At 46.4% G+C, this 24,005-nt stretch overlaps 1 protein-coding gene across 1 annotated transcript; it reads left to right on the top strand.

The window, feature by feature from the left end:
- The first annotated feature begins 9,107 nt into the window (after positions 1 to 9,107).
- Positions 9,108 to 10,503, top strand: LOC121405418 (14-3-3 protein epsilon-like). The gene is made up of 3 exons (XM_041596087.1): positions 9,108 to 9,924; positions 9,979 to 10,195; positions 10,253 to 10,503. The coding sequence occupies exons 1-2, from the start codon at positions 9,213 to 9,215 to the stop codon at positions 10,062 to 10,064; spliced, it is 798 nt and encodes a 265-aa protein (XP_041452021.1). The 5' UTR covers positions 9,108 to 9,212; the 3' UTR covers positions 10,065 to 10,195; positions 10,253 to 10,503.
- The last annotated feature ends 13,502 nt before the right edge of the window (positions 10,504 to 24,005 follow it).

The raw sequence follows: 24,005 nt of genomic DNA, 5'->3' as shown, positions 1-24,005 counted from the left end.
CGAACAACATAGCCAAAAACGTGGACGAGCTTCAGCCAGGAAGAATCTCGGGCTATTAGTTCCTCCAGCTGACAAGCAATTAGTTTTGACTTCATTTTGTATGCCATTTCCTGAAAGAGATAAGTAATACCTTGAGTTGTTCAACTTTACCATGAATTGATCCCTGTCCCGTAGCCACAAGGGACCAGTCCACCACAACTGAAAGTCCATAAGGTCGGCAGCCATGAGGCCTCTGGACGCACAATCAGCTGGGTTTGTTTTGGAGTCCACATGACGCCAAGCATGGCGAGGGATGGAGTCTAGAATTTCCACAGCAAATAGATCGCGTTGGATGCTGGGTCCTATAAGGAGAGTGTCGTTCAAGGCCTTTCCATTGGCGTCGCGAAATGAACCATCAAAAACTACACGGAGTTTTCGACCCAACACAGGGTGGTGTGGCATGTAGAAATGCTGCCCAGCAGTGATTTCGTTTGACGGCAGTTCTCGCATGTGTCCCAAAGATAGATATTCTCGCATGAAATTGATGTATTGGATTCGTAGCGGCTCATTGTGTTGTAAGCGCCGTTCCACCGATTTGAAACGGTTGAGAGCTCCTTGTAGAGTGTCTCCAAATTCAGGATGTGCAGTGTTGAATGGAAGCTCGACGATGTACTTCCCCTTTTCATCTAGAGTGTGTGTGGCGAGGAAGTGTTTCTCGACCTGTTCATCTTCGGGTTCCAGTTTAGTAGTACAGTCGACGCTCTCCAGCTCCCAATACTTTTGGAGCGACGATTCTATACCGAAGGTTGTGGTAAGTGTAATTGCGTTACGTGTTTGGGGTGTCATGAGTGACGTGATAACCCATCCGAAAACCGATGAAATGGCGATAAGATTGCCCTTGCTGTCATACATCTTCCTTCCTAAAAGTGTAGACCATACGTGTTCGCTACCGAATAAAATGTCGATCGGTGCGTTTGTGCAGAAGTTTGTATCAGCCAATTGTAGATCATTGAACACCTTGAGTGCCGATGCGTCGATGTTTTGCCTTCCCAGTGATGACGAGATACTGCCAAGTACATGGGCGTATACATCCAGATGGTCATCAGGAATCCGGGACTTGATGTGAAGTTTGCTGCATCCCCTTGTGGTGTCAGCTTTTACTGACGATATTCCCGAAACCAGAATGCGTGAATGTGAACGAGTCAAGCCAATAGAGTGAATGCAGCGTTCCGATACATAGGAGAGTTCTGAGTCTGTATCCAATAAGAGCCGACAGGTTATGTATTCTCCCTTTGCGTTTTGAACATAAACCATGGCAGTGGGTAATGTGCTTCTGCTCAATCCATTTGTTAGTGTAGATGTTGCAGTCCCTCCGGCGCACATACAACCGAAGATGCACCTTCTACTTGGGCAACGTGACTTGAAGTCACCGCAGTATTGTATTGAGCGTTTGAATTGCTCCCATACTCCTCCTCAGTTTGAGCAGAGCTCCCGATAGTGCTCGATGTAGTACCTTGTGAATGGAGTAAGGTGTGGTGATGACCTTTGCAGTGTTTGCATGTGTATTTGGATTTACACTTGCTGCTCAAATGACCAGGTTTCATACAGTTGTAACATAAAGCCTTATCTTTCACAAACGATCGTCGTTGCGAAACAGTCATGTCCAAAAATTGCGAACAGCCATACAGAATGTGTTCTGTCGAATGGCATTTGGTGCAGTTGCTGCCTTCAACCGCCACTATCGAACCTTTTTGGTTTGTCCCCTTGCGTAGCTGCTTTCCGACGGTCACAAGCTCCCCTTTGCTCAGTTCCAATTCCTCGCAACGATCATCCAAGAACTTGAAGAAATCGTCGAGAGTGGGTGAGTCTTTGTCCATACTGCGTCAAGTTTCTCCAGTGCCAGATAGATGATCCAACAGTCGCGTCCCGTTTGGTTTACCGCATCCACACCACGAACAATTTCGTTTGCACCGTCGGATACCTTTCGCAAAACCGCCGTAGTTGTTGGCAAGCTCATAAATTGTTGCAAAAACGTATTTACAATATGCCTCGTCCGATTGTACCTTTCTTTTAGATGCTCCCATGCAGTGCTGTAAGCAGTGTCAGTAATTGCCAAATGACGTACCAAGTTGGCAGCTTCATCGATCAGTAGTGTTTTCAAATATGAAACTTCTGTGTGTTCGTCAAATGCTGCTTGCTATGAATTGTACTTTCATAGATATCCTGAAAGGCTGGCACCTATGTGTAGTTGCCAGCGAACCGCTTGATTTGAATTTTAGGCAATTCGCTTTGCATTGATGGCGCCGCACCAACTGCAGAATCCGAATTCGCCGTACCTCTAACTTCGCCGTCAACATAAGCATGGACGGACATGTTCGTTGTGTTCTGGTTTGCAGCTAACTGCTCGAATAGCTGTTGTTGTTGTTGTTGTAGCAGACTGAGTACTGCGTCGTTTTGTAGATGAAGGCCATTGCTGCCATCCCCGATGTTTGTTGTAGTTAGAGTTGCTTGTAGAAACTCCTTCCTCTCCAAAAGCATAGCATGTGCCTTCAGGTACTTCTCCTCGTAGAGAATGTTGTCTTCCTCTGGATCCACATACCCATCCACTTGTTCGAGAAGGGCTATGGAATCCGCAAGTGGTGAGAACTCCTTCCAAGCAGTTTGGAGCAGCTCTATCCGTGATGTGACCTCTGTCGCTGAAGGTGATTCCGACCGTTCTACCCAAGCAAAAGCGCGTGTGATAATGGCCTTGAGTCTGCCAGTGCCCTTAATTATTCCATTGTTAACAATTATCAACTGAATACCGAAGCACACCAAAAACTGTACAAGAATCCGTCTCGAATGACCAAAGAATGTTCTGGAATACTCCCTTTTGAGTAACTTGATTTTAGTGGACTGTACTTATTTTTATTTCATGTTCGGTTCGCTGTCTTTTCGGTACTGAATAATGCCGACGCAGCGGCAAGCGAATACAGCTGGTTTTTCGTCTCTTACATTCTATCCTAATTTCCTTTTGTCTTCGAGATGGACTTAATATATAAAGGTGACAAAATAATACCGGATGCGTTCCTCAACAAGGAGAGCCCCAAAAATAACAGCTTATGCGGATGACATAAGCATAATTACTACAAGAGTATGTCCATCGACTCTAAGCTCCATAATGGAATCAACACTCAGGGAGATATGTGAGTGGGCGGAAAAAGTAGGACTCAGTATCAACGCGGATAAGACGGACCTCATCCTCTTTACCAAGAGATAAAAGGTACCGGCATGGATCCCCCCGAAAATTGAAAAAACCAGGCTGACCCCGAAAACACAAGTCAAATACCTCGGCATAGTACTGGACAGCAAGCTGGCGTGGAGGCCCAATGTTTTGGAAAGGGTGAAGAAGGCCACCATTGCGCTATATGCATCCAAGAAGATGCTCATCAGTACATGGGGCCTGTCCCCTGCTCTAATGCACTGGATCTACATCTCGGTGGTGCGACCGACTCTGCTGTATGGAGTCTTAGTGTGGTGGCAAGCGACGGAAAAGACGACGTACAATAGGCTTATGGAAAGGACCCAGCGGCAGGCGCTGCTTTGCATTACGGGGGCGCTGCATTACGGGCAGACCCTGAGATAAGGCTGTCTTATAAGCTACCGGGCCAATGGCGTATTCCAGGCGGAAGTCTACGCCATACGGAAAGCGACAGAGGCGGCTCAGTCCATCTATCGTTCACACGGCGTGGTAAACCTGTTCGTGGACAGCCAGGCATCGATAAGATCCATGCAGTCGTCAGCGGTCACTTCCATAAACGTCCTGGCGAGCAGGGAAGCATTAAACTACCTAAGCACGACAAAGTCGGTGCGGATCTATTGGGTTCCCAGCCACCAGGGCATCGAAGATAACGAGACAGCGGATGTACTGGCTAAGAACGCTACAAAGCGCTCTGGAGAAACAAGCGGACAAGAAGGCGAGAAGCCGGTGGAAGAGTACCACCACCAAGAATCTCGAGAACCATGTGCAAGGAGCGCAATGGTAATCTTAGCCACTACTTACTGCACCTTCGACTGAAGGACTGCAGAATGCTAGTGGGAATACTCACAGGACACTGTCTAACTGCAGCACACGCAGTTAAACTAGGCATCACCAACAGTGGTAACTGCAGAAAATGCGATGAAGAAGGGGCTATCGAAACCCTGGAACACCTCATATGCAGCTGCCCGGCGCTATCAAGGGCAAGAAGAAAATACCTGGGTACCCCGGTGATGGCATCACTGGAAGATGCCTCTAGAAGGACACCAGGGGAACTTCTTGCCTTTGCGAAAAACACCTGGATCCTCAAGGACTTTGAAACCTCACAACAATGAAGAAGGTTCATGCAACCCCCCATCCGGACAACTAAGGGCCATATCGGCCTGTGCGTGGCCCCATGAGGGCCGTCCGGGTCAACCTAACCTAACCTACTAAGGTAATATTATAATATTAATATTATATTCCCTTACTAATATTTCTATATGGTTTTTTAAGTGTTTTCGCGTTTATAACTGCATAACGAAATGCGTCTATTTGTTTCGCAATTTCTTTTCATTCCATTCTTTTACTTGAATTTTCTTACTTTTGTAAGCGTACTAACCATGTAGTTGCTATACCTAAATATGGGTATTCTTTCGTAATCGTGATCTGTTTTCTCCTTATTAATTTTTAGATCCTATCCAAGTTATTTGCTCTACTCATTTATCTTTTCTTGATAATTTTATTATGCTTAACATAGATTGTAAGCAGAAATTGTAAAACTAACAACTAACGTTTTTCTAACGTTCATGAAAGAAAAAGTTGAGTTTTTAGATTGTGGGATTATGTAAAGACAGAAAATTGTTTTTTTTTTTGAAAATAAAAAAATAAAATTTGAAGTGATAATTTTTTACGAAAATATATATATATTTTTTTAAATTTATCATTTGACTAATGAGACATGAAAATGTATTAGTTGTTATTGAATGTGGTTGGTTCACATTTTGGTTTACAATTCAAATATTTTTTTTAATTCTCCAACCACATTTGTTAGTAAAAAGCCTATAAGAGTTTAGTTTTTTTTAAGCAGCGGTTTCCCGCATAGGCTTGAAGGTAGAACTTAATGGTAAGGCAAATTGGGGCATTCGCAATTATGCAGCCCGTTTGCGTTGTTTCGCACCAGTGCGAAGCTGCTCATCTATGTGTTGAAGACGATCTGTGTATCGTTGTCGGTCTGATTCTTCTTTGGCCAACTTGATCATTTCCTTGACCAGTCGCCGTTGCTGCAAGAGTTTCACTCTTCGTCCACTCCTTTTGTGCTTGGGATTGTGAGTGGGCGTGGTCCATCGGCTGGATTTGCCTGCAAGGCCTCTTGCAACGTCGACCAATCCTTTTGCTTAACAGGGACAGCTGTCTCGAACTTGGGCTCCATCAGTTATTTGCAGTGTATAAGTTAGGTTGAGCAGCACGCTTCTTTTTATACCCGTACTCAAAACGAGTTAAGGGGTATATTAGATTTGTGGTAAAAGTGGATGTGTGTAACGCAGAGAAGGAAACGTTTCCGACCCCATAAAGTATATTTATTCTTGATCAGCATCAATAGCCGAGTCGATAGAGCCATATCTGTCTGTCTGTCTCGATGAGCGCCTAGATCTCAGAGACTATAAGAGCTAGGGCAACCACATTTGGTTTCCAGACTCATGTGATATCCCACTGCTACAAGTGTATTTCAAAATTTCGCCCCGCCCCCTTCCGCACACACAAAGGACGAAAATCTGTGGCAGGCACAATTTTAAAGATGCGATAAAACTAAAAACGCAGTATCGTAGAGAATGCCCATATCTACCAGATTGCCGAATCTGAATCAGATCGGATTATAATTATAGCCAGAATGAAGAAATTAATTTTCAGTTGGTTCCCTTGCCCCCTTCGGACGACAACCAAGCTACTCATTCTCTACAACCCCTAGCGGAGGAAATGTAGAATCTAAATGGTACATGTAGAATCTACATGTTAGATGTATAATATACAATGTAGATGTAGATAACAGATGTAGCAAAAAAATTTAAATTTAAAATTTTTTTTTTTAATTTTATAATTCTAAAAAAGTATAAGCCTAAAAATGTATATACTGACTGAGTACGGGTATACACGTTCCTTTCCCTTTTTTCTCTCTTTTATTAAGAACACATGATTAGCTTCGGTTGGAACTTTTGTGAAAATCCAGTAATTTATTAGAAGCAATTTAAACGTGAAATTTGGAAGTGTATTTTAAATGCACATTTTTTTGATTTTTTTGTGTCTTACATGTTAATGTTAACCCGAAACATCCCAGCAGTTCTGCGGACTAGCCCTTGCCTAGCTATCTGACTAGCCCAGCCGGTCCATCACTGGCCCAAAGACTAGCCCGACTCCATGTAAAATCCTATACCATTTTCTCATTGCATGTCATTGGGGTTGATGTGTCGGCAGGCATTGCATCATTATTATTCATATTATTCATTATTCAGCATTATTTTCTTTTCATTTTATATTTATAATAAGACAACTTCTAAAAAAAAACAAAACATTCAGTGGCATTAAACTTAAATTTAAATTAAAGAAAGAAAGAAACAAAAAAAACCTTCAGTGGCGAAAAAAAACAACAAATTCCTTCCTGGCTTAAATCTAAATCTTAATAACTATTGACAATTATTCGTATCTTTATTTTTATTATTTTTGGAATCACCCGCTTCTTTTGAAGGTGTAAAGCATGGCGCAGGTGTGTGACCCCTGGTCCAGGCTCTCCCATTTCAAGTGATGCTGAAAATATAGTTAAAGAAATATTTTAAATATTGTTATTTAAAATTGGATTTTGCTTATTACTTACCGATGACGGCCTGCCGCTCAAAAAAAGGCGCAAAAGCACAAAATGTACAGCGGAGCCTCAAAAATATTTCACTCCTTTTGCATATGCAATGCTTATATCAATGTGTTTATATGTATGTATATACATATGTATGCAGAAGGCAAGCATATGTCGTGTATGGGTTGACCACTTGAGCTACAAAGTGCATGCTCAGCATTCTCACGCTCCGCGATCGGCTTGTATATAAGCGATGGATCGTATTGCTTGTGCGCTGGAATGTTTATGTAATTCTTAGTGGTCTTTTAATGTACTTTGGGCATTTGTATATTTGTATTCATTATGACAAAGTGTCACAATGTATTAACGGATTGCTATACCCTTTGATTTATGAAAATGGTAGGGTAGATATGCTACACACCCTTATACAAGAATTTTCGAGGGCGAAGAGTAGTTATGAAGGGTATACATGATTTGTGGCAGGCTGATTTAGTAGAAATGGGGGTGTACGCATCAACTAATAACGGATATAGATATTTGCTCACAGTAATAGACACTTTTTCTAAATATGCATTGGGAGAGGCGGTAAAGTGGGCTGTTGTTTTGTGAGGGTCCTATTTCAGGCTGAGGTAAGCATCAGTCTGTCCAGGGTCCGCTACAAGAAAATTTGTAGTTTGTAGGTGACTTCAGGTGTCGGGCTGGCTGGTAAAATAATGTAGTAGACAGCGAGAAATGATGAGGCGACCGTTTTTGTTTGTTGGATTGTTCTTGGGTTTTATTTAGCATTCTGTTTTTCTTCATTCACTTAAATTCTGCAACTTCAACTCGTAGTTGAATGGTGCGCTGGTGGACTGCGTAGTGCAGTGTCTTGGGTGTGTGAAAAAGGGACTGCCTTGTGCAGTGTCTTGTGTTTGGGCTGATGGACTGCCTTGTGCAGTGTCTTGTGTTTGGGCTGATGGACTGCCTTGTGCAGTGTCTTGTGTTTGGGCTGATGGACTGCCTTGTGCAGTTCTTGGGTGTGTGACTGAGGGACTGAGTGCAGTGTCTTGGGGGTGTGACTGAGGGACTGCCTAGTGCAGTGTCTTGTGTTCGGGCTGATGGACTGCCTACTCTTTCGGCCGATCTTGGCCCTTTTATGCAGCTGGCGATCGCACCTGAGACCCGGAAATAATTAATTCTTGCTGACTTAAGGTTATTGGATAACAATAATTGTGGAAGCTTGGTGCTTCGTTGACAATTGTTAGTGGGTCAGGGTGGTTTTGCTGAGGCTGCACCCCGGAAGGTGCAGTTGCAGTTGGGAAAGGTGATATCTGAATTTGGGTCGGTAGGTCGATAATTTTATGCTAGCTTGACTTATTGTGAAATAACGCAAATGATATTTCTTATGTAGGCCGTCGATTGCGAAATGTCCCAAGAGGTGGGGTGTTTTAAATTGTTGTGTGGACAAGAATGTGTAGAGTTGTTGATCGAGAGTTTCCCGGAGGTGCTGACACACCGCTATTTGTGGAGAACCGTGGCTAGAGCCATGGTTCGCTAGCTCTGTGTATATCAGTTAGATTATTGTCTCCCGCCAGCGTGGATGCGCTGACCCTTCGCCGTTTGTGACGAGCCATGGCTAGAACCATGGTTCGTTACAGTTTATATTCGGCTGGCAATGAAAGGGATGGAGGGAATTTGGTTTCACAATCATATGGGTGCGTACATATTTCGGTTTTGATTAGAAATTACCTAATTTATTATACGAAAATAAAATCCGAAATATACAACACATGGCCCTTATCTGTTCTAATTTAATCTGTGCATGTGTGAGGTATATGTTGTATGTTGCGTAATAATAAAGCGAAAAGTTTCTGATGTTCAGTTCTCGCTGGAAATTCAAGAAAGACGCTTTTGTTCAAGATGATTGTGCCAACGATCCGTGTATTCTTTTTAACCGTTTTGGTGTTAGTGTTTGGTGTAAACTCCGCTCCTGTGAGATATATCATAGAGAGTGAAGTATCAAATTCTACAAAAGTGTTGGAAGATCTCTAATTTATAATAAACATACCAAATTCGGACAGAAGTCTTAAAGTAGAACTGTCATTTGATATCCTGGAAAACAGCTAAATTTTCTAGGGTGGTGATAATGCAGTCCCCACCAACAAATCTCAAACTGAACGAGAACGAATAACCCCAGAAGCGGCAACCGCAACAGAATTTTAGAATGAATCAAGTAGGCCAAACAATTTTTGTTTATATTTGGAAGTACATTGAATCGGGCTCGGAGAAAAAAGGAGGCGACGAATTGGTAGTCTAGCTAGACACATAGAATAAACAATAAGTACAAGCCGAAACGGAGACTACAGACATATTATTTTTCGTGTGAATTTTTGTGTGAAATATTTTACAACAATGTCTGAACGCCAGAACAATTTCTTCAAGGCAAAATTGGCTGACCAGGCCGATCGACACACAGACATGGCTGAGGCCATGAAGAGTACCGTTTTGATGGGCGAAGTGCTAACTGTGGAGGAGCGCAACTTGTTCTCGGCTGCATACAAGAATCGTATTGGGAAGGTGCGTTATTCGTGTCGCGTCCTTAACTCGATCGAAAGGAAGGAGACGGGCGTCGTTAGCGTGGAGCATCTGGGGGTGATCCGCAAATACCGCGAAGACTTGGAGGAAGAGCTGGCTGACATCTGTATGACCGTGCTAAATTTGATCAACACACATCTACTTTCTAATGTCCCTGACAACGAGGGCAAAGTATTCTACTACAAGATGCGGGGTGACTACTTTCGCTATTTGGCCGAATTTACCATCGGCGCGGACTTCAAGCAGGCGTCTGAGCAGTCGCTGTGCTCTTACAATAGAGCCTGGGAATTGGCAACGGAATTGGCTCCAACACACCCCATTCGCTTGGGTCTGGCACTGAACTTATCGGTTTTCTACTACGAGATTATGCACTTTACCGAGAAGGCCATCGACTTGGCAAAGCCCGCTTTCGATGATGCCATTGCAGAACTGGATAAGCTGAACGAAGAAAGCTACAGAGACTCGACACTTATCATGCAGCTGCTGCGCGACAACCTCTCACTCTTGACGTCTGCCTTGCAGCAAGAAAGTAAGCCACTGCCTTCATTTTGTTTAATGTTTTAATTAAAAATTTCAAATATAGCGGCACAAGAAGACAACACCGAAGATGGTGGCGAGCCTGAGAACCAGACCAAGGAGGGAGACCTGGATGAAATGGATAAATATTAATCTAAGTAGTCCTGTCCTGCACACGGTTCTTGAACACTACACTTTCGGACTCAATTCTTTGTAAGCAACACTAAAAAATGATGTGACAAAGTCACATTACGGACGCGTATCGACCGCTATGCAGATAGAAGGTAAGCCATTTGAATTTTTTCAAATTAAATTATACTAAAAAGTTTACACCAATACAGTTGATGGTGAGTCTAGGGACAACAAAAACACGGCATCATACGTACAAGAAGAAACAGAGTTCTTAACCGATTTTTGGAGGATTACAACAGTAACACGAAACGCAACCAGAAACAGCAACAACTCGAAGAAGCAAGGCCTGGTGGCCGTGAATGTGGAAAGAAGACTCCGTGAGCGCCAACAGCAGCCTCCCACCCAAGACCTATAAAAATATCAGCCGCAGTTGGTATTAATACAAACCTTTAAAAATAAGTATTAATAACTAGATATAAATATAAATATAAATTTTATAATTAAAAGAGAGACTTGAAGTCTGAAGTAGCAAGAGTATGTCGGTTATGGGTCGGTGCTCCGTGGGAATGGCATCGAACTTTTAGACTTGTTTAAAAAATATACCTATCGCATCGTATTCCATGGTTCGACGCAACTTGCCAATCTGTCAATATTTACCCACATTACTCTTTTGCTGCTGTGGAATCCAATTCCATGCATCCAATTACTCGAAAGAGTAATTACCTGCCATAGCCCTTCGCTGCCTTAGCCCTAGCTATCTCAAAGAACTGTAAACTAATTCAAGACTGAATGAATACCCTCAAAGAAATTTATAATTATAACTAGGGGATGGGCTCCTTGTTCATGGGTCTGGGCCATAAATTATAAACATAAATTTAAATTAGAAATCAAAACGCGCCAGCCACTTCTAACCCTTTAGTGCACTCCCACATCAACCATCCACCACTTCGTCTTACATATGTATGAATTCATTCATTGTGCTAAAACCTGATGCAGTCCTACATTTCTCATATTATCATATCAGATAATACCAAAAACTAAACGTCTGTTCGTCAGCGACGAGCGTAGCGAGCTGGAGACAGCACTGCTGCCAGACTGCTTCGTCTGTTCGTCAGCGAGAATGTTCGGGATAGCGCAGCAGCGAACAGTGGGCATAGCTTGCACTCAATATGGCATAGCGACATATCCCCGAACGACATATCTCCTGGCAGGCCCTAGCGACATATGTATCTCCTCCTGAAAAATGTATAGCAGGAGATACGTATATATGTATCTCCTCCTGAAAAATGTATAGCAGGAGATACATATGTCGTTACCCCCTTGTAACGAACCTTAGTTCTAGCCATGGCTCGTCACAACTGCGGAGGGTCAGCGCATCCACGCTGGCCGGAGACAATAATCAAACTGATATATACAGAGCTAACGAACCATGGCTCTAGCCACGGTTCTCCACAAATAGCGGTGTGTCAGCACCTCCGGGAAATAAAATAATCTTAAGCAACGCACATAATTAATTAAGAACTCTCGATCAACAACTCTACACATTCTTATTCACACAAAAATTTAAAACACCCCACCTCTTGGGACATTTCGCAATCGACGGCCTACATAAGAAATATCATTTGCGTTATTTCACAATAAGTCAAGCCAGCATAAAATTATCGACCTACCGGCCCAAATTCAGCTAACACCTTTCGCGATGCCGAGTTAGCAAAATCAATCCTAAACCCAATTCCCAACTGCAGCCCGCACCTAGTGCGATGAAGTATTTTGTAATGTCCTATCTCAGGCTGAGGTATGCATCAGTCTGTCCAGGGTCCTGAATTACAAGTTATTTATAATTCACGAGGACTTTATCGGGAAAACCAGGAACTTTGCCAGAAACTGAAATAGAAATCACAACACTTTTTGGTTCTTTTAATTTTACTGGATTTCATTATTCTTTCGTATTATTATTCTATGTTTTATTTATGTTTCATTGTTTGACGACGCGTATGGTGGTTTGACTGCCCTCTACGATGGCTGGTGGACTGCCTCCGACGATGGCTGGTGGACTGCCTTTTTCTTCATGCAAGGCAGTGCCTTTTATAGATCGGCCGGCCTTCGATTTACCCATGAATGTCTTATAGATATCTTATTTCTACTCCAGACCGTGGGAAGGGTTCTTACATAAATATCTATGTCCGAATTATAGTCTGCGCGTGCAGACGGGCTGATCGGTAACAGAAGGTTACCTAATCATAAGCCCTGCAGTCAGTGTCCAATATTCCCGGTAAGGAAAGTCGGAGATTGCTGACTGGCTTGCGCATGTGGGGGGTTTTGCCCAGTAATCGAGAGTTACCTAAGCAATCGCCTCCCAACAGGTGTCCAATGTCCCCGGTAAGGTGATCGATATGCACCGGTACCGTGGGAAAGGAATGTAACTTTAGGGAAATTTGAGGTTTTACTTAGTGTTTATTTATACGGTTATACATGTAGAGATATTTAAAGAGGTTTTACTTAGTGTTTATTTATACGGTTATACATGTAGAGATATTTAAAGACAGGTGTTCCTGTGTTGTGACGAACCATGGGGAACCATGGTTCCGTTTTCTTTGTCATGTCTCTTGCTGTGGATTTTGGTGGATTTTGGTGGCGCATGTGCTGAGTTTTCATTTCTTTGGGTGTTGAACTCGTCATTTGAGAGCGTTCGTTACTTCCGTTGTAGTGGCGGTTGGTTACGTCTTCTGAGCCCGCGGGTTTTTGGTCATTGGCTGCGCGTGTGCTGCGTTCTCGCCTTTAGATTCGTTGGCTTTGGCTGGTCAGCTGCCAATGTATGGAACCCAAAGTCGGGGTTAGGGAGATTGCGGTGCTATTGGTAGTATTGGCCTCTTCGGTTGCATCCCTGTCCTCTTGGAATTCCTTCAGGTCGTTGATGTTAGCAACCTTCGCTTTTCGGCTGCCCGGATGCTGTAGTTTTACAATGTTCGGTGATGCAAAACCTTTGACTCGGTAGGGTCCATCGTATTTCGGTGCCAGCTTAGCGGCGAATCCGTGGGCCGCGTTGGAGAGGTGGTGCTGTCGTAGGAGTACTTGGGACCAATAGTGGGGCGCCATTGCCGGCGGCGGAGGTTGTAATGCCTTCCTTGTTCCTGGCTTGCCCTCTGGATGTTATTTCTGACTATTGTGAATACTTCGCTGAGTTTGGTTGCCTTGCCGAGAGCAGTCTCTGGGGGGCTTCCAGTGCCTGCCGTGACTTCGTCATAGAGGGCTCCAGGCAAGCGGGGCTCTCTTCCATATAGTATGAAAGCTGGGCTGAATCCCGTTGTCTCCGAGACGCTGGAATTTATTGCGAGGGATATTTCCGGTAGTAGCTCATCCCAGGTATTTTGACGATCCCCTACGAATTGGGCAATCTTTCCGTTGGATTTTCCTGAGGGCAGTATGGTGCGGTATGTTGCAGTTCTACTCCTGCTGTCTGTAGAAATGACCGAAACGATCGACTTGTGAATTGCGTGCCGTTGTCGCACACAAATCGTTTGGGTATGCCGAATTGGCTCAGGATTCGTTCTCGAAAAGCCAGTTCCAGGGTAGCGGTGGTGGCCTTTTTGAGTGGTACCAATTCGACCCATTTCGTGAAAGTGTCAAAGAAGACGAGCAGCATCGTGTTTCCTTTCTTTGATCGAGGTAGTGGTCCAACGAAGTCAGCGCATAGTGTAGCGAATGGCTCTTCGGCTTTGCGAGTGAGCATCTGGCCCACCGGCTTGCGTTGTTGAGCTTTGAACTTCTGGCAGGTGCTGGAGGTGCTTATCCGGTGCTGGAGCCAGGGGCAGGCTGGAAACGCAAAATGTAAACAATGCGCTGGAATATACAAATCATGTGGGAATACGACGAATTTATTCAACCACTTAAAACGTGCGCACCCAACATTGATGGACAAACCAAAGGCAGCTAAGACTTTGGATGCTTACTACAATGCTCAAGCGTGTGTTTATGATAAAATATCTTCTCGAAAAATTAAGCTTGACAAAGCGCTAATTCGAATGATATGTATTGATATGCAGCCCTTTCGAGTCGTTGAAGACTTCGGCTTTCGTTATTTCGTCCACTGCTTGGACCCGAAATACATCTTGCCAAGTAGAAAAACATTATGCAATGTTCTCTTAAAAAACATGTATGATGAAATGGCAGCAAAGCTCAAAGAAATACATGACGATGTGAAGCACTGTGCTGTGACAGCAGATGGCTGGACTTCTCGGGCCAATGACCATTACTTAACGGTTACATGCCATTTCATAGCAAGCAATTTTAAATTAAAAAGTGCTGTTTTGTCGACTGAGAAGCTGGTTAGAGATACTGACCAAACGAGTGATAATATTGCCGAGTCGTTTCGAGCTGTCCTGACCAAATGGAATGTATTTAACAAAGTTTCAGCTATAGTAACTGATAACGCTGCTTCTATGGTGAAAGCATGTAGTTTGCTCCAAAAAAGACATATGCCTTGTTTTGCACATACCCTCAATCTGATCATTCAAGATACCCTGATGCTGGCCAACATAAAATGTATTGTTTCCAAATGCAAGCGTATCGTCACGTTTTTCAAGAGCAGCTCAATAGCTTATTCTAAATTAAAATCTGCTCCGGGAAATGAAAACTCGTACGGACTGATACAAGAAGTACCAACTCGTTGGAATATCTGCTTCAAGATGATAAGCAGACTTTTAAAAATTAGGGACTCTGTATCTCAGGTTATTCTTGACACAAATAAAGCACCAACACCATTGACAGCGGATGAGATTGCAGTGTTAAAAGACTTAGAGCTATTGTTTGAGCCATTTGATTCAGCTACAAATCGGGTTTCAGCAAGCAGTAAAGAAACAATTTCTCTGGTTATTCCAATAGTTGCCGATCTTCATCATCGTCTAAGTGTCATGGAACTTTCAATGAAAACTTCGCAAGGTATTGCAGCTTGTCACCATCTGCTGGATGGGATTAACCGCCGGCTGTTTGTCTACGAAACCAGAACCGTTCCTAAGATTGCAAAGATATTGGATCCACGTGTCAAAAAAGAAGGTTTCCGCAGCCATAGTACAGCAGACCTAGCCGTTGAGATGCTTCAAACTGAAATCGCTGGAAACTGCAAAAATATGACTTCTACTCCGGACCCGAAAGAGCCAACACTTGATTCCCAACAGCAGCCAGCACTCTTTTCTTTTATGAAGGAAAAGATTGATTAGTCCCCTTGAATGTTGGAAGGTTTGTCTTACGGTTTTTTTATTTTATTTGAATAATCTAAGGAAATAATAATAATTTAATTTATATTTTATATTAATTTTAGAACAACGCAACTGAAATGGAACAATTAAAAGACTGTGCCTTAGAATATTTTTGCATTCCAGCATGTTCAACGGAGTCTGAGAGGATGTTCAGCCGAGCTGGAATACTCATATCAGATAGACGAGCCTCTTTAAAGGCTAACAACGTAAGCAAATTGTTATTTGCGGGCAGGAATCAGTGGGTTCTGGAGCAATAAAAGAAAACAATGGATTAAAAAAAAAAAATGTGTTTACTTTCGATTTAATCGATTAAATCGATGTTTTTGTCTAAAAGATCGAAAAGAATCGATTCTGCGAAAATCGATTTTTTCCCAGCTCTAGCTGGGAGGGCGTTGTCGTAGATCCTGGTTAGCTCCTTGGTTGCGTCGTACCCAGCGTGGTGCATAAGTAGACGTATCTCGATGAGGAAATCTTTGAACAGTTCCCCAGCCACTTGCTTGCGGGCTCGGATCCGGTCTTCCAATTGTTCAAAATACCGTGGTGGCAAGAAGAACGTTAAGAATTCCTGGCGGAACATTTCCCATGAGGAACTTTGTAGGCGGCTGGTGCGGAACCAACGACTGGCACGGTCTGTGAGAAGTTAAGCCATGGCCCGCGGCAGATGGTTTGTGTCCACCCCATACGAGAGCGCGCGTTCTTCGAGCAGTTCGATGAATGATAGAGGGTCATCCTGGCCGTCAAACTGGATTCCCCACTTTCGGATGCGTTCCGCCATTGGTGCAGCGTGGTTGTAGTGGTGCCCTTCCATGGGTCGGTCGATCGTTGGCAGACCCCTCGTCCGGGTGCTGGGTGGGTCTCTGTAGCTAGGGGCCTTGGAAACGGGGCTGCAGGAGTGCGGTATTCGGTGGCTGCGGGGACTCGTAATCCGGTCTTAGGATCCATTTGGCGAGTGTCGGATGGTCCAGGAGTAGTGGGCAGTGGTGACTTGGAGCGAGAGCGTGAGGCTGGTTTGGCATAGTGCCTCTCGAACTCTCCTAGGCGAACCCAGGCTTCTTGCGCGAGTGGGCCGGCGACTAGTGCGGCAAATTTCCTTCGGCGTTCATCGACCGTTCCTTCGCTGCCGAATCCGAATTCTTCGGCGAGTACTTCTAGTTCGTCCCGACGGAGTTTTTGGATCCAGCCGGTGCTGACCCCTGGATTGGAAAAGTGTCCCGCAGGGTATACCTCCTCTGGTTGTTCATCGTCGTGATGTTCCATGTTGACTTCTGTTGATTTTTGGCAATTTTTGGCACTGTTAAACGGCACTTTTAGGATCGACACTGCGTATACTTTCGCGTTTGTTTTCGCGTCCGGATTATGTAAGTGCGCGGACTTGTTATTGATTCAATTTTCTTTTTGATGGCAGTGGGTCTTTTTTTTATCTACGAAGTCCCTGATTTCGGTTTTTCTTGAAGTTTCCACGAAAAATCCTAAAGTCCCTGCTCGGGCGCCACTTGTAATGTCCTATTTCAGGCTGAGGTATGCATCAGTCTGTCCAGGGTCCTGAATTACAAGTTATTTATAATTCACGAGGACTTTATCGGGAAAACCAGGAACTTTGCCAGAAACTGAAATAGAAATCACAACACTTTTTGGTTCTTTTAATTTTAATGTGTTTCTTTATTCTTCCGTATTGTCATTCTACCCGGTTATGTTATGTTTAATTGTATGGTTTTCCCGTATGGTTTGTATGGTATTGTACTACGCATATGGTGGTTTGACTGACTGCTGCCCCCCATGGCTGGTGGACTGCCTTATCCTATGGATATCTTATTTCTACTCCAGACCGTGGGAAGGGTTCTTACATAAATATCTATGGCCGAGTTATAGTCTGCGCGTGCAGACGGGCTGATCGGTAACATAAGGTTACCTAATCATTAGCCCTGCAGTCAGTGTCCAATATTCCCGGTAAGGAAAGTCGGAGACTGCTGACTGGCTTGCGCATGTGGGGGGTTTTGCCCGGTAATCGAGAGTTACCTAAGTAATCGCCTCCCAACAGGTGTCCAATGTCCCCGGTAAGGTGATCGATATGCACCGGTACCGTGGGAAAGGAATGTAACTTTCGGGAAATTTGAGGTTTTACTTAGTGTTTATTTATACGGTTATACATGTAGAGATATTTAAAGACAGGTGTTCTTGTGTTGTGACGAACCATGGGGAACCATGGTTCGTTACACCCCCCTTTCTTCCGGTAGGAGGTGGTGTTGTAGGGCGCCGCGTTTAATCGTAGCGGCGCCTTTTCCGGCTGGGGCCGGGACTTGTACCTTCCTCCTCCGACTCGCATGTCCCAAATTGTTTTCGGTATAGCCCGCAGTACCTCTTCGCACACCGCAGTGAGGTGGATCCGAGTCACCCTGATGCCCCAGGACGTCCTGGTGTAGTGGTACTTCTCCACTTCCTTGTGGACGCGGCGGGCGTATGGTTCCTCCTTCACGGTTGGCTCCGTTTCGGGGCTCTTCTTGGGCGCAGCTGGTCGGGGCGGCGTGCGGGGGTCGCCTTTGTGGCGATGTCCCGCCGGTCTACGGGTGAATAGCGGAGGGCTCTTCCGCCCGGGTGGTGATGGCTCCGTTGGCGGGGCTGCTGGCCACTCCTCGGCGTCGTACGGCCTTGGCGAGTATGAAGGCGTGGTCGGCCTTGGGGAGCGGTTGGCGGTTGGAGCCCTTGGTGGAGGAGACCATAGATTCTCTCGCCGGAATCTGGTGTACCGTGGCTCCTCCTCGTCTTCCTCGGTGCTGGTGGTGTCTTTTCCGACTCCTCGTCAGAGGAGAGTATTATGAGGTTGAAGTACCGTGGCTCCTCGTCTTCCGCGGTGCTGGTGGTGTTTGTCTCCGCCTCTTCGTCAGAGGAGAATATTATAATGTTCTCGGTGTCCATGTTCTTTTCGTTTTCGTGGGGGGTTTTAGCTTAATGACTTCTTGATCGGTAGCGTACGGTTGTACTGATGGGCACTACCGTTTCGCCTACCGACGTTACCTCGGTCTTATGTCTGCCGGCAGTTGAGCGGCGGGCAGAAGTCATGGTCAGCATATTTCTCGTTGTTTTCACTGTTTGGACACGGGCGTTATCCACGTTCCCTGGCCCGGGGGTCGTGGGGCTGGACCTACTCGGGTGGCCGCGAATGGGGGTCTTCGAATTTCGGGGGGCTTGTCAGTTCCCGCGGCGTTGTTGGGTACCTGGTTGGTGTCGGTTTCCTGGCCTGTGGTCGGTGGGTCGGTGGGTCTCGTGTTGCATCGGTTTTTGATTTTCAATCGGCGAAGTAATACCCAGATGATGATGCATAGTGGAATTGCGATGCTCGCCGCGAGAATATACGCGGTGGTGTTCCTCACCGTCAGCACTTCTTGTAGGTGGCCGATGTGCTTCAGGTTTTTCAGGCTGAGTTCCCTCAAGAAGGGTAGACTCAGCCGTTCTCGATGGACGTCACATTTACCTGGGTCATCGCGGACACCATGGCTTTTCGTCTCGAGTCTCCTAGGTGATTTACATACCAGGTCCCATTGAGCGCGATCCGGTTGGAATATGTCACCAGATAGGTCCCAGAGATGTTCTGTTTAGCTCCGGTCTCCTCCAGAATGGTCACTTGTGCGACGTTCACTATGATAGTTCCATGATCTACGTGACTGATCGCCTCGAGATGTCCGGGCAGTGTTGCGCAGTGGGCGACCGACCCTGCTACCATCTACTGGGCGCAGGTGGTCCCTTGATGTTGTCGGCAAAATGTCGCGCCGACGGTAGCCTCGCAGTTGCCAACATTGACGGCTTCTGTTCCACATTCGGCTACAATGTTTCCCTCGCAGAAGTCCAGTATCTTCCGGTGGTGTTGTACTGGGAATATCAGTAGTTTTCGGCACGATCGTTTTGGTTGGGGGGAACTTTATCAGGAACGTGAGTAGGTCGCGGCTCTGAAAGACGCTCACTTTTGGATACTCCTAAAAGTTCCACCAAGCTGATGTTTGTGAGATGTTGGGCCTCAAATTCTTGGATGTCGGCGCCGTCTAGTAGGGATGGGTTGATTATATGTATCCGTGCCAACGTTAGTCCGAGGATGAGGTTTTCCAGATCGGTGTTAATAATCCTATTTTTAAAAAGGATTATCTCCACCAGTTGGTTCCTCTCGGCGTCGTCGGATTTGCTTATGGTGTTCATATAATGCGTCAGTTTATTTAGCCGTCCCTGGATCTTGGTGTTGATCTCCATCTGGTTTGCCTCTGCTTTCACCAGTTGGCCTTGTTTAAAGCGTACTTTCTCCCAATCGTTGAAGTCAGGCGTGCCGGCGATGACTTTAAGGGCCGTCCCAAGTAGATTGATGCTTCGTCTTTCCCGATGGTGGACTTTCAGGGTAGCTATCAAGTTGCGAATGTGGCCTAAGTCTGTGGTGATTACCTCGGTCATCCGGTTAACGGCGAATAGCTCGGTGGCCTGCTCCGTCTGAACCACATACTTCTCGTAAGATGTTATGTTTGTTGTGTGGCGCAGGTATCCGTAGCTATCCCAGATGACGGCTTCTCCATCCACGAGGGGAATGTAGTCGGCGTTCGTATAGTCGTGTAACTTGACTAGTGCCTGGGCCGTCGTGATCATGGTGAAAAGGATCAATGTAGTGTCCATCCTGTGTAGGTGTTGATGGGCTCGTTGAATTTAGCGGTGGGTGTCTCGAAAAATAACTTTCACTCAAATTAAGACGCGAACTGATTTAGTAACTAGAGAACTCAGCTATATATAGCGTTTTCCCTTTCTTGATAGGGCCGTTGCGGCCGTACGTAGCCGCTTTTCTTCGAACCGGGCTCAGGTTTCGTCTTAGCGGGTTGAGCGACATTTTTCCAGGTTATTGGTGGTATTCCGCTGCGGGGGGTGATCGCCGTTCGATGTCACGTGTGCTGAGTCCTCGGATTTTTCTGTCTGTCGGCCGCGCGTGAGCTGAGGTTGATATTTATTTTTCTTTGTCGTGTCTCTTGCTGTGGATTTTGGTGGATTTTGGTGGCGCATGTGCTGAGTTTTCATTTCTTTGGGTGTTGAACTCGTCATTTGAGAGCGTTTCGTTACTTCCGTTGTAGTGGCGGTTGGTTACGTCTTCTGAGCCCGCGGGTTTTTGGTCATTGGCTGCGCGTGTGCTGCGTTCTCGCCTTTAGATTCGTTGGCTTTGGCTGGTCAGCTGCCAATGTATGGAACCCAAAGTCGGGGTTAGGGAGATTGCGGTGCTATTGGTAGTATAGGCCTCTTCGGTTGCATCCCTGTCCTCGTGGAATTCCTTCAGGTCGTTGATGTTAGCAACCTTCGCTTTTCGGCTGCCCGGATGCTGTAGTTTTACAATGTTCATCGTATTTCGGTGCCAGCTTAGCGGCGAATCCGTCGGCCGCGTTGGAGAGGTGGTGCTGTCGTAGGAGTACTTGGGATCCAATAGTGGGGCGCCATTGCCGGCGGCGGAGGTTGTAATGCCTTCCTTGTTCCTGGCTTGCCCTCTGGATGTTATTTCTGACTATTGTGAATACTTCGCTGAGTTTGGTTGCCTTGCCGAGAGCGGTCTCTGGGGGGCTTCCGGTGCCTGCCGTGACTTCGTCATAGAGGGCTCCAGGCAAACGGGGCTCTCTTCCATGCAGTAGGAAAGCTGGGCTGAATCCCGTTGTCTCCGAGACGCTGGAATTTATTGCGAGGGATATTTCCGGTAGTAGCTCATCCCAGGTATTTTGACGATCCCCTACGAATTGGGCAATCATGGTCTTGACCGTCCGATTTGCCCTTTCCGTTGATTTTTCCTGGGGGCAGTATGGTGCGGTATGTTGCAGTTCTACTCCTGCTGTCTGTAGAAATGACCGAAACGATCGACTTGTGAATTGCGTGCCGTTGTCGCACACAAAGCGTTTGGGTATGTCGAAATGGCTCAGGATTCGTTCTCGGAAAGCCAGTTCCAGGGTAGCGGTGGTGGCCTTTTTAAGTGGTACCAATTCGACCCATTTCGTGAAAGTGTCAAAGAAGACGAGCAGCATCGTGTTTCCTTTCTTTGATCGAGGTAGTGGTCCAACGAAGTCAGCGCATAGTGTAGCGAATGGCTATTCGGCTTTGCGAGTGAGCATCTGGCCCACCGGCTTGCGTTGTTGAGCTTTGAACTTCTGGCAGCTTACGCAGCCACGGACATATTTCCTCACGTCTCGGTAGAAACCTGGCCAATAGTACCGTTGGGATATTCGGGTGATGGTTCCTAATGGCTGCCTGGATAGTGCATCTGCGACTACGTTCTGTTTGCCCGCTCGATAATGCACGTCATATTGGTATTGCTGAAGTTCGAGGTCCCATCTCGCCACTCTACCGTATGGGCTGTCAAGCGTATTTAGCCATTTTAGCGCGAGATGATCGGTGATTACATCGAATCGGTACCCTTCCAGGTAGCAGCGTTGTTTTCGAATGGCACAAATGACCGCCAGGCACTCCTTGTCGGTAGCGGAGTAGTTTTCTTCCGCCTTGTTCAGCCGTCGGCTGACATATGCTATGACTCGTTCTTTGCCTTCGATTTCTTGGGTGAGAACTGCGCCAACTCCTAGATTGCTCGCATCTGTTTGCAGCGAGAACTTGACGTTGAAATCGGGGCATGCAAGGACGGGGGCGGTCGTCAGAAGTGTCTTCAGTAGGTCAAAAGCAGCCTGTTGTGCTTCGGACCATACCCATGGTTGGCCCTTCTTGAGTAGGCGAGACATCGGTTGGACGACCGTCGCGAAGTTTGGTACAAATCTTCGGTACCAGGACGCCATCCCGATGCATTGACGAAGCTCTTTTAGGTTGGTGGGCGGCCGGAGTTCTTTGACGGCGGCAATTTTGTCGGGGTCGATGTGGATTCCCTCATTGCTCATCATATGGCCGAGATACTTAATTTGGGTTTGAAAGAACGCGCATTTTTCCGCATTTATCCTTAGGTTCGCTTTCCGGAGTCGGGACAAAACCACTTTCAAGTTGCGTAGATGTTCGTTGAAATCTCGCCCCACGATGACAATGTCATCTAGGTACGCGAATGCATATGGCTCCATGTCTGTACCAATCACGGTGTCGAGAGCCCGCTGAAATGTTGCCGGTGCCGAGTGCAGTCCAAAGAGTATCACCTTCCATTGGTAGAGGCCCCGGCCCGGTACGGTGAAAGCTGTTGCTTCTCTACTTCCGTCGGCCATGGGGATCTGCCAGTATCCGTTTTTCAGGTCGAGGGTGGTGATGAACCGCGCGTTTTGTAACCGTTCCAAAATATAGTTGATCCTCGGCAGCGGGTATGCGTCGGGGATGGAATGCGTGTTGAGTTGCCGGTAGTCCACGCACATGCGCAATTTCCCATTCTTTTTACGGACGAGTACAATTGGGGCGCTGTGGGGGCTCCGGGAGGGCTCGATGAGGCCTTCCGAAATCAATTGGTCCACTTGTTCATCAATTATTCGCATCATTGCTGGGTTCTTAGGATAGTACCGCGGTTTTATGGGCCGGTTATCCCTCATGACAATAGTGTGCTTGGCGATGTCCGACGTTCCGTGGAGGCCATCAAATTTTGGTAGCTCCTCCTCTAGAAATGCTTGGATCTGCGGGGCTAAGTCTGGCGGCCACGGCTTCGGGACTGGTTCAGGCTCATGTTCTGTTGGGTCGGCGGCTTCGGAGTCAAGTGGTTGGCGGGGGTCTTCGGGTAAGAGGGTTGTATCGAAGGCGCTGGGCGGTTCGATCCTCCGTTGGTAGTCGCTTATGTGGGCGACGATGGGTGTGGTGTCGACCATGGGTATGATTTTTTGGTACGCCGGGTGTAGTACTCGTGTTATACTACAGCCAGACTGGTACGTGAACAGGTGAGTCGCGATGACACCTCTGGTATCACAACAACGACTTGTATGGGCGACGAAGATCTCGGACATGGCTCTAGGCATGGCTCGGTGCATGACGCTAAGAATCATGTCGGTACGCGGAAGGTACTCCATTGTGTGGGCGAGGATTGGTGTGGCGTCGGCCGTGGGTACGACAGGGCTGCGGTCGGTGTATCGTGGGGCCATCGTACTGGTTTCCGGGCCCGCGTTGAGGGGCTCTGTGGATATCAGTTCAATTATGGCCCCGACCAGGGTTGGGTCAGCGTGGCTGTTTCCCTTGTTGCTGGGCTGTTGATCTGTTGCTGCCGTTGTCGGTGTCGATGTTGTTGTCTTGGTTCAGGGCTGATTGTCGTCTCTGAGAGTGTTTCTATGTTCACTTTCTCCTGGGAGGAGAGGGTACTTACATGCTCTGTTGCTGGACTTGGACCTGGGCTTAATGTGTCGAGCGCCGGGTTCAAGTGTGTTTGTCTCGTGTGTGAGATTCTCGTAGTTTCTTTGGGGTATGTGTCCCCTGTGGTTGGCCTAGAACGCGGTTGCTCCGTAGTGACCGTGGGACTCGTTTTCCCGGTTGCTTGATTGTTGTTTCGTGTCGTTGGCTTCGGCTTCATGTTCGTGGGCCGGCGCTTTGCTTCCGCTGGGGCTGGGCTGGGTGTCGTGTTCTTCGTGGCGATCTGGGTCGTTTTGTTCATTGGGGTAGGTCGTGTGTTCGCTGAGGTTTGTATGGGTGTCATGTTGGCGTGGCTGGGTGCCGAAATCGTTGGGATAGGTTGCGGACGTATGACGGCCGCCGTTGGCTTCAGTTTCTGGTGTCGGGGTTCGTTGCCTTGTACTCTGTTGGTCGGAAC

The sequence above is a fragment of the Drosophila obscura genome, unplaced genomic scaffold (assembly GCF_018151105.1).
Source record: "Drosophila obscura isolate BZ-5 IFL unplaced genomic scaffold, ASM1815110v1 contig_95, whole genome shotgun sequence".
Classification (NCBI taxonomy): domain Eukaryota; kingdom Metazoa; phylum Arthropoda; class Insecta; order Diptera; family Drosophilidae; genus Drosophila; species Drosophila obscura.
Note: the sequence above shows the minus strand (reverse complement) of the source record. Positions and strands in the feature narration are given on the sequence as shown.